The 10,964-nt window shown below is 43.2% G+C and overlaps 1 protein-coding gene across 1 annotated transcript in view; it reads left to right on the top strand.

Moving 5' to 3' along the window:
* Positions 1–10,964, top strand: part of ift172 (intraflagellar transport 172) — a 72,178-nt gene that overhangs the window by 22,987 nt on the left and 38,227 nt on the right. The window contains exons 16-25 of the mRNA XM_034076350.2: positions 337–504; positions 999–1,135; positions 2,901–3,008; positions 4,004–4,088; positions 4,807–4,899; positions 5,404–5,481; positions 7,148–7,396; positions 9,090–9,168; positions 10,201–10,321; positions 10,793–10,937. Of these exons, the coding sequence (XP_033932241.1) occupies positions 337–504; positions 999–1,135; positions 2,901–3,008; positions 4,004–4,088; positions 4,807–4,899; positions 5,404–5,481; positions 7,148–7,396; positions 9,090–9,168; positions 10,201–10,321; positions 10,793–10,937 (1,263 nt within the window). The remainder of the gene's footprint in view (positions 1–336; positions 505–998; positions 1,136–2,900; positions 3,009–4,003; positions 4,089–4,806; positions 4,900–5,403; positions 5,482–7,147; positions 7,397–9,089; positions 9,169–10,200; positions 10,322–10,792; positions 10,938–10,964) is intronic.

Here is a 10,964-nt window from a genome sequence, read left to right as displayed (position 1 = left end):
TTTCGGTAAGTGAAAAAAATTGGTAGAACATCGCCTAAATGACCGGGTTCTTTATTGGCCCTTGCTACAGATTTACACCTAGTTTCATGAAACAAGGGCCAGTATATGTTCCATAAAGATAACAGAAAACATAAATGCCTTGGCAGATTGAATTATTCTAGGCCATATCCACCCCACTGACTTTCCATTTCTGTTCTGATTGTGAAAGAGGTATCAAACGTTCATTCTGTGTGGCCTGAAAATGGTCTGAAACCTTTCATCGTCTAGATATTCTCTCACAGATTAGAAAAACAAGCTACCGCACGTTGACTTATTTGCCTCCTCCTTCCTCCTCAGCTCCACCTGTACGACATCGAGACGAGTGTGAAGACCACGCTGCTGAGTTTCTGCTCGTACGTGCAGTGGGTTCCCGGCAGTGATGTGGTGGTGGCTCAGAACCGAGGGAACCTGTGCGTCTGGTACAGCATCGACAGCCCCGAGAGCATCACCATGTTCCCCATCAAGGTCCGACTCTGGGTCGAATGGACACACGATTACTGTGGTCCATCACACACACACACACACACACACACACACACACACACACACACACACACACACACACACACACACACACACACACACACACACACACACACACACACACACACACACACACACACACACACACACACACACACACACACACACACCCACACACCATGTATACATCACTTCAGGGGACATTACATTGACTTACATGCATTTCCTAGAGACTTACCCTAACCCTTACCCTTAACCTAACCAAGTCTTCACCCTAAAATTAATGATCCCCCTTATGGGGACCTCCAATTTGTCCCCATAAGGGAGGCGAGTCCCCACAAGTGACTATGTAAACAGATGTAGGTCCCCACAGCGCCTTGTGCGGAGTGCTCTGGCAATACTATGTTTACAATGTGGTCATGCCAATAAAGCCCCCTTTGTATTGTATTGTAATTTGGCTTCACTTCTGTTTTTAGGGAGACATCGTGGATCTGGAGAGAGTGGATGGGAAGACGGATGTGATCGTGATGGAGGGCGTGAGCACGGTGACGTACACGCTGGACGAAGGCCTCATCGAGTTTGGAACGGCCATCGATGACGGGGACTACGACAGGTACGAGGAGACTTTCCTGGCAGAATCTAGACGTGCATACAGCGTGGAGTTGAGCATGTATCCGGCGCCTCGCTGCTCTGCTGGGTCAGAGTCCCAGTGACAGCAGGGTAATCGGAACAGGCCAGATGTCCTTTTGTCCCGCAGCTTCCTGCAGATCTTCTCGAGGGTTTTCTCAGGGCCAGCTGGGAGGCGAAGTCTCATTCAGAGTGTCGTGATGCGAACACCTCGAAGTGATCAGAGCTTTGAAACTGACCTCTCTTAGTTTGGAGGAGCAGCAGCTGACCTCTTCAGCTCTGAACTCATATCAAGTGAGACCAGCCTCCTATGAAGCAGCATTTCTGTGTCTTATACTTGTTTCTGTTAAAAGATTGACCATAACGGCACGTCCACACAGCGGCGTTGGAAGCTTCTGCCCATTCACTTTGAATGGGGTGACGTCACTTTTCACCGAACTGCATTGTGGGAAGCAGAGCGGAGCTTTCCTGGCGTGTCAGGCTGCAAAAGTTGAGCAATGTTCAACTTTTGCAGCTTCTGAAGCTTTCGGTGGAAGCGTCAGCCAATCGAATCATATGCCAGTACAAGCTCTAGCCAATCAAACCGCTGCTTGTGTGTCAGGGGCGGGAGATTCATGTGATTGGTTGTTGGTCTAGCTTCAGACACGCCCAGCTCCAAGCTTTTTTTTAAGCTGTAGTGTGGACGGGCCGTAAGAAGGGCTGCACGATATATCGTGTCGTGACGATAACCGCTATATTTTTTTTGTTTTAAATCTTTATTTAAAAAAAAATAAAATGTAGTACTAAGTATATTAAGTAGGTAAATTAACACAAACACGTCTTGTTACAATTATTTTTCTGCTTGCTACAAAAGGGAAACTCGTGCCGCTCACATGTCAGGGGTACTTGAGGGAGTGACAGCAAACCACCGATCACAATCAAATCTCCAAAGCAAACGGACCTCGTGATTAAAGGTAGAAACACTGAATAAAGTCGTTTCATGTGTTTCTCCAGTTCGACGCTGCTAACCGAGCTAGCTCAGCTTGTTGCTCTGATAACTTCAGATCCAGACGTCCGTGACTAAAATCCTTCATCCGGTTAAAGATAGTTTAAAAATACCAATTGTATCATTAAAGTTCAAGAAAGGATGGTTTGCGTGAAAAAAAAAACTGTCTTTTCTTCAATTCCTGTATGTTTTCATATCGCAATATATATCGCAGGGGGGGGAGAATCGCAATGTCAGTTTTTTCCAATATCTTGCAGCCCTAACCACAAGTCAGAGAGGGCATCCTTACAAGTGTTAAAGGCATTGAATTCAGCTTCCTGTAGGCGGCAATGTTAGTAATAAAATGTTGTTTCTGTTTTATATTACATTTCGAGCTGTCGGGGGATGTTGCACCTTAAAGAGGGATTGTCATAAGAGGGTATCTTACAACGAATTAGGCAGTGTAACAAATTATATTACAGAGCCGTAGGAGGGGATAACATTTATTAAAAAGGTTTTAAATGTAATCGAATTTGCTGGAGAGACCCTGCAGGGGAAAAGACTGATTGAGGAAGGGTTTTGTCTCTGACTTCAACGCATTCTTTTAGCAACTGTATTTTTATATTTGTCATCACACTGCATCTGCAAAACGAAAAGTAAAATTGTTTGTTTTTTGGTTTTATTGCCGGAATCTTTTTAACAGCTTTGTGTGTGTCTGTGTGTGTCTGTGTGTGTCTGTGTGTGTGTGTGTGTGTGTGTGTGTGTGTGTGTGTGTGTGTTTTGACAGAGCCACAGCATTCCTGGAGACTCTGGAGATGTCGCCAGAGACTGAAGCCATGTGGAAGACGCTCAGCAAGCTGGCTCTGGAGGGTCAGCAGCTGCACATCGCAGAAAGGTCGGCACTCACACACAGATACACAGAGATACACAGCCACACACACACACACACACACACACACACACACACACACACACACACACACACACACACACACACACACACACACACACACACACACACACACACACACACACACACACACACACACACACACACACACACAACCTTGCAAGCTAATGTCCGTGTCTCTGAGTTAATTACATTCTTTATCAGTCTTCATTGTAAGTAGGACTTATCTTTGTGACCGAGGAGAAAGGAAACAACAAGGGCACCTTGGTTACCTGGAATGGAAACACACACACACACACACACACACACACACACACACACACACACACACACACACACACACACACACACACACACACACACACACACACACACACACACACACACACACACACACACACACACACACACACACACACACACACACACACACACACACACACACACACACACCGTGTCCCTGCCTGACCTCCCTCTCTAACTTCATTAATCATCAAAGACATTTTATTTAATCATAAGCATTTCCTCTCCCCCCCCCTCCATCTTTATTTCTCTCTGTTTCGGGAAACTTTTCAAATTTGAATTCCCCGTCATTAATAATGCATATGCTGTTCGTTAGGCCTCGGCTTGCTTTGCATAAATCATGAAATTGGGGGAAGAAACGGTTTTGTCTGCGCTGGTTAATGTTAATGAGGGAGAGTCAGACTTTTCTTTTTTTAACTTTTCTCTTTCTTTCATGACTTGTTCGTTAATCTGATGCAAGTGTTCGGAGAGAGTTGGTGACAACGTGTCCGGATGCTAAGACCCGCCCTCTCATTCCTGCAGCTGCAGACTGCAGCTAATTCAACAGAAGCTCTCGTTTGTTTCTGTGCATTAAGCAGTTTTCTACAGCTCTGACCTCCCGGTGCCTCCCTCTCCTTACTCACCGTTTCTCTGTGGTTCACCCTTGCTGTCTTTTTGTTTCCCCTCATGCTCTCTAGGTGTTTTGCTGCGTTGGGGGACGTCTCGACTGTGCGTTTCCTCCACCAAACTAACCAGATTGCCGACAAAGTTTCACATGAAATGGTGGGTTTCGTATAAACACGGATATCTCCACGCCGACCAGATACGTATAAAACAAACAAAGAATGTTGACTGGCATTGTAAGACAGCTACATATCAGCTTTGGTGGAACAGTTCCTCCAATTTGTTACTATGCGTAAGAATAGCAATAAGCGAGTGGACACATTCCTGCAAGTAATGGAATAGCATTCAAAATCTAACTAAAGTAAAAATAAAAGAGTGTTTGCATTAGAAAATACTTAAAGTACCCCCAACGTATTCACAATGCGGTACTAGAGTGAATGCACTTTCCCACAATTCACCACTGTCATTTAAAATTGGTATTCAATGGCTGTTTGGATATTTTTAACACAGCAATATCTGATATATATAAATATATACAATCATTTTTGGATTGATATTTCTTATGGTGTAAGAGAGAAACTCAAACAAACAATTATCAGAAGGAATTACATTGTTTTAACACCTTACTGTGTGTGTGTGTGTGTGTGTGTGTGTGTGTGTGTGTGTGTGTGTGTGTGTGTGTGTGTGTGTGTGTGTGTGTGTGTGTGTGTGGTGTGTGTGTGTGTGTGTGTGTGTGTGTGTGGTGTGTGTGTGTGTGTGTGTGTGTGTGTGTGTGTGTGTGTGTGTGTGTGTGTGTGTGTGTGTGTGTGTGTGTGTGTGTGTGTGTGTGTGTGTGTGTGTGTGTGTGTGTGTGTGTGTGTGTGTGTGTGAGTGACAGGGTGGAGATGGAACAGAGTTCTTTCAGGTCCGAGCGCACGTCGCCATGCTGGATAAGAACTTCAAACTGGCTGAGATGCACTACATGGAGCAGGTCGGTGACGCACTTTCTTACAATCTGCCTATTATTTTATGAACTTAAAAATTAGTATGGATTGATTTGACAACAAACCAAAATCTCCTCTCAAACCAGTAGTGTTTTTCCTGCCGCATATCAACTGTTGAGATTCCAGATGCTTGAATCCCGGGCACACACCTGAGTATAGATTACGAGCCATAGCATTGTATCAGCTTCACACCGGTACACGCTCGCCTTCCTTCAGGAGCCGAGATTGTAATGAACTATTTGTGCAGCACTGAATAATAATAATAATAATAATAATACTCAGTTTGGTGCGGGGGGTGGTGAGCAGGCCAGAGTCTGAAGACCGCAGGTTCCGGGGTGGGGCATGTGGGTGGAGGATGTCCGATAGGTACTGGGGGGCAAGGGCATGGAGGGACTTGTAGGTCAGGAGGAGGACTTTATAAGTTATGCGGAACTTGACCGGTAACCAGTGGAGGAAATCAAATCTTATCACCTCTTTTGCTGTCTCTGCAGAACTCCATCGATGAAGCCATAGAGATGTACCAGGAGCTCCACATGTGGGACGACTGCATCGCTGTTGCTGAAGCCAAGGTAGCAACAAGCCCACTCAATGTATACTAACACAAATAGAACGTAGCATTTTACCCCAGGGTGGGCTGTTGTTGCGTACTGTGAGCTTTCTGTGTCATTCGGACAGTGTCTTCTGGGTAACCTTACATGTAAGTTAAGTTCTTAACACATTCGGCACACTTTATCCCTAAAAAGCCTTAGGGCCAAATGCATGCACACTGAGTTCCCAGTCGGGCTGCACCGTCAGAATAAAAGGACTAATTGTGATGAACTGATATTGCAATAGAGAACCGCAGCGACGCGTCCTAAAACCCGGAAGTAAGTTATAATTTCACCACTTCCGGTTCCTTCGACAAAACGCAAAGCCATCTCTCCGTAGGGTTTGGGAAAATATCTGGAACTAAAGTCTGTGGTTGAGACGCATTGAAGAGACGGATCACGTTTTGTTCTACGACATTAAATCCATCAGCAGTGGTGATTTCTGACGAGTTGACGATGGTTGTTACCGAGTGGCTGAATATGGATCTTGGCGTGACGTTGACCCTGCTGTAGTTCCTTTATAGCATAACGTTAGCATTTTGCTTCTGGCGACTAGATTTACGATTAGAAAATGATAAACGCAGGGTAGACATGTGGAGATTATCCGGCAGAACAAAACGTGATCCGTCTCTTAAATGTGTTTCAACCACAGACCTGATTTCCAGCTATCTTCTAAAACCCTATGGAGAGATTGCATTGCGTTTTTGGCGAAGGAACCGGAAGGAGTTTACTTCCTGGTTTTAGGGCGCGTCACTGCGGCGCTCTATTGAGATATGAGTCACGATATTAGAGCGAATACCGTACTTTTCGGACTATAAGCCGCGACTTTTCCCCCCATTTTTGTTGTACAGCTAACGGCCACTAGGGAACCTCCTAAATCTATGGATTTTACAGGTAAATTAACCACCTTTAACCCTATGGGCTCTATGACCGGTCCGCGCCCGCCACCTTTAAGCGGCGGGCTCCAGCAGGAAAAGCTGGAGGCCGGAAAAGAGCGAGACAGGTAGCGCGCCAAAGTAAAAGTGGAACCGAGAGACAGAACGAGAGCAAGACAGACGGACAATTTAGCTGCTGCGGCTTATATGCAGGTGCGCTTTATAGTCCGAAAAGTACGGTAATCTTTTTTGTCTTAAAAGATATAGGAAAAGTAATCTGTACCAAACAAAAGATACTTATAGGTCATGCAGTATCACAATACTTAATGCAAAATAATATAAACCGAATTTTGCATTAAACATGTTTTTGCACGTCCTGCGGTTTTAATGTCAAAGATTCATGTTGCGATTTCGATATATCGCGATACAGCCTAAAAATATCAAGATATTATTTATACTCCATATCGCCCAGCCCTAGTATATGATTATGGAACATAGCATAGTATATCTTATCATTACTGTACCTAAGCAAGCACCTTCAAATTCATTATTTCCAATTAAGATTCCAACTCCAGTTCTTAATTTGCACTACATTTAGTCAAAGTCAAAAGTCAAGTCAAAGTCAACTTTATTGTCGATCTTTCAGTTTGTGTGTACAGACGGAGAGATCCAAATACCGTTTCCCACAATCCCGAATACAAAAATACAAACATATATAAAAAACCTTATAGAACAAAGAAATAACTTTACTCTCGACCCTTAATGACTGTCAGGGCCACCCGGAGCTGGACAGCCTGCGTGGAAACTACTACCAGTGGTTAACGGAGACGGGTCAGGACGAGAAGGCGGGGGAGGTGAAGGAGAGCGAGGCAGACTTCCAGGGAGCCATCAACCTCTACCTGAAAGCCGGACTCCCTGCTAAAGCCGCCCGTCTGGCCATCAGCCGCCCGGAGATCAACAGCAACAACGACACGGTCGGCCGCATCGCCGCCAGCCTCATCAAGGGAGAGTTCTACGAGAGGGTGAGTGGATTCAACTATTATTATTATGTATTTATTTCAACAAGGACCATGCATACAAATACATTCATCTCAGAAAATATGTTTTTGGGATTTTGAGAAAAAGTCATAATTTTGACTGATTTTGAGAAAAAGTCAGGATTTTGAGATTTTGAGACAAATTCAGAATTTTGAGGAAAAGTAAGAATTTTGCGATTCTGAGAGAAAGCTCATAATTTGAGACAAATTCAGAATTTTGAGAAAAAGTCAGGATTTTGAGAAAAAGTCATAATTTTGACTGATTTTGAGAAAAAGTCAGGATTTTGAGGAAAAGTCAGGATTTTGAGGAAAAGTAAGATTTTTGCGATTCTGAGAAAAAGTCAGGATTTTGAGACAAATTCAGAATTTTGAGGAAAAAAATCTGAATTTTGAGATATTAAGAAAAAGTCAGAATTTGAGAAGAATTTTCTGATTTTCAGAAAAAAAAAAGACAACATTTTTAGAAAAAACCCAGTATTTTGTTCATGACAGGATGTATGATTACCCACAAGAACCAGTATTCCTCCATCTTGTGACTGTGTGACTCCCTCTCTTGGATATCAGCATGTGAAGGACACTGTTCAGGAACTAGTTGATGCTCTGTATGTGATGACTCCTTCCATTCTGGAGAGGATCACAGATACATGGATCCTGAGGTTGAAGCCCAGGGATTAATTAACATTTTTAAGTATTTAGAAAAAGACAGAATTTTGAGGAAAAGTCAACATTTTGAGAAAAAGTCAACATTTTGACTAATTTTGAGAAAAAGTCAGGATTTTGAGAAAAATTCAGAATTTCCCGATTTTCAGAAGAAGAAAAAAAGCCGCATTTTTTTTGAAAAAACTCTTGTACATTGAAAGATGTATGATTACCAAGAACCGGCATTCCTCCATCTTGTGACTGTGTGACTCCCTCTCTTGGATATCAGCATGTGAAGGACACTGCTCAGGAACTAGTTGATGCTCTGTATGTGATGACTACTTCCATTCTGAGATTGAAGCTCAAGCCGGGGACCAGTGAGAAGAGAAGAAATTAGTTATGCCAGATTTGAGCTAATAGCTCAGCTGCAGTTGCATAATCTCTAGCACACAAACAATTATAAAACATGATTTACGTACAGGTCAATACAATCGGATCTATCTTTACCTACCTGTATTATTGTAGAACTGGTCAAAGCTGCCTCTACTGGTTTCCTGTCTCCGGATTCCCACCTCTTCTCCTCCTCACAAAAGCCAGTAGAGGAGCGACATCCACATTTTGTATTTTGTATTTTTCCATATTGCCCTCTGTCTCCCTCCATCTGTCTGTTGTTTCTTCTTCTGTAGTTGTTTATCTTCTCCTCCAGCCATCTGTGTTTGTGTAGCAGGTGGGAAAGAGAGAAGGAAACTTCACAGCAAAGTGTGTCGCTGTGTCCTGATGGTGTAGAGTTTTGTCAGTTGAGATGCTTAAAGGTTGATATTGGTGCTCGTAGTGTGGCGTAAGGGAGAGCACCAACAATGTTTCTTAATGAGCCTCATTTTGTTCACCTTAACATTTGGAACTGAGGGACATGAGAACTAGAGTTTGTGTCACTGTGTCCTCACACTTTTTTAACCGGCTAGTTTCCATTTCTAACAACCCTGACCTAGCAATTCATGAATGTGTCTTAATAAATCAATATTCTACGATTTCTCAACAGGCAGGAGATCTATATGAGAAGATCAGAAACAACCAGAGAGCGTTGGAGTGCTACGTCAAAGGAGAGGCCTTCAGGAAAGGTGAATCGATAACATTTAGATTTGCTATAACCGTTCAAATGTGTTTGTTTAGAGATAAGAAAGGAGGCATTGAGAGTGACCGCTTTCCTTAGCATTTAGCATGAACAATTCTAGGACATTTTTCTTAAGCACACGTGGTAGAAGCAGTAGTTCAAGAAGTACTCAAATCCTTTACTTAAAGGTCACCTATCGTGCTATTTTTCTCATATCCCTCTATTTCACTTCCTGTTTCAAAAGTGCTGATTTTGGGGATAAAGCTTTAAAAAAATAATAAAATTGATATGAAAAAAAGGAGGGGGCGGAGCTTATGCGGGACCCGGCAGCTACCGTCTAAACTAAATGCTGCCGTGATGAAATGCCATATCATGGATTATCAAGGATTCTCTCTGAAACAGTCTGGAGCTCAAAGGCTTTCTCTCTTGCCGGTTATACCACAAGGTGAGTTCCTTTCTACTTCCTGCTTCTTCACACACATGCTCTCCAGTACAGGTTAGCTCTGAGTGTTAGCGATGCTAACGTAAACACCGACCATATTACATCCAAAACAGTCAGGCATTGTTTCTGATAGCAACGTTTCTGATTGGCCCGTGGGTCCACATTTCAGATATTACGTCATATCGGACACAATTCTGGATCAGCTCCGTTGTTCCCCGTTTTTAGAGATTTGGGTACGGAGGAAAAGAGAGAGGGTTTTATTTTCTGACGCTGCGTGAGTTCCCCGACACACCGGGGACACATAGTGATGTAGAAAAGACATCACAAAGTGCATTTTGCATGATAGGAGACCCTTAACTAAAAGTAGAAATACTATAGTCTTAAAATACGCAATTACCAGGAAAAGTTCTGAATTGAAAATGTTTTTAAGTAGGAGTACACAAGTATTTTCAGCAAAATGTACTTCAGTTTTCAAAGTAGAGGTAAATAGTATAGAGAATATTCCATTCCACCACTAACGTAACTTAAATTGGATGTATGTTATTGAGGTAAGTGCAGGTGTACGGTTTGTTAAAATAAAGTTTGTGCTTCCTGTAGCGGTGGAGCTGGCTCGCCTCGCCTTCCCTGCTGAGGTGGTGAAACTGGAGGAGAACTGGGGAGATTACCTCGTCCAGCAGAAGCAGATGGACGCCGCCATCAACCACTTCATTGAAGCAGGGTATGAAGAGGGATGAGACACAGATTTGGGCAGATGGAGAAGAGGAAAGATGACACATAATGAAAACAGACAGCCAAAGGTTCTTTAAATCATCACCAGGACCATAATAGACATCTTTAAACATGATTTTATTTTTCCAGAAATCTAAATAAAGACAGGTTACCAATTTGAAAAGCATCTGAAGCTGAAAATCTGTGGCAGGCTAAAACTCTCCGAAGAAACAAAGGTTTTAAAACTATTACTGCCAAAACTACTGCCAGTAATTCCTCCTGCCAGTAAACATTCAAAGTGTGCCTCAGTCTTACCAACATTATTTGCTTTACCTTACATTTAAACCAAAGTTGATTGACTTTGAATGTGGCTTTGTTGGTGGTTACACATATCATCTTAATGTCCAAGTTAATGCTCATATATGAAATGTAATGGATACAAACAAAGCTTAACTTCTATCTGTTGACTTTGTACTCCTAGCTGCTCGCTGAAAGCCATCGAGGCGGCCATCGCAGCTCGTCAGTGGAAGAAAGCCGTCCACATCCTGGAGCTACAGGAGGATCCATCTGCAGGGAAATACTACGTGAAGATAGCTCAGTACTACGCCTCCATGCAGGAGTATGAGGTGAGAGGGGAGGGGGGTCATGTGAGA

This window comes from Pseudochaenichthys georgianus, chromosome 24, assembly GCF_902827115.2.
Source record: "Pseudochaenichthys georgianus chromosome 24, fPseGeo1.2, whole genome shotgun sequence".
Taxonomy (NCBI): domain Eukaryota; kingdom Metazoa; phylum Chordata; class Actinopteri; order Perciformes; family Channichthyidae; genus Pseudochaenichthys; species Pseudochaenichthys georgianus.
The sequence above is the reverse complement of the archived record's forward strand: the minus strand, read 5'-3'. Positions and strand labels throughout refer to the sequence as shown.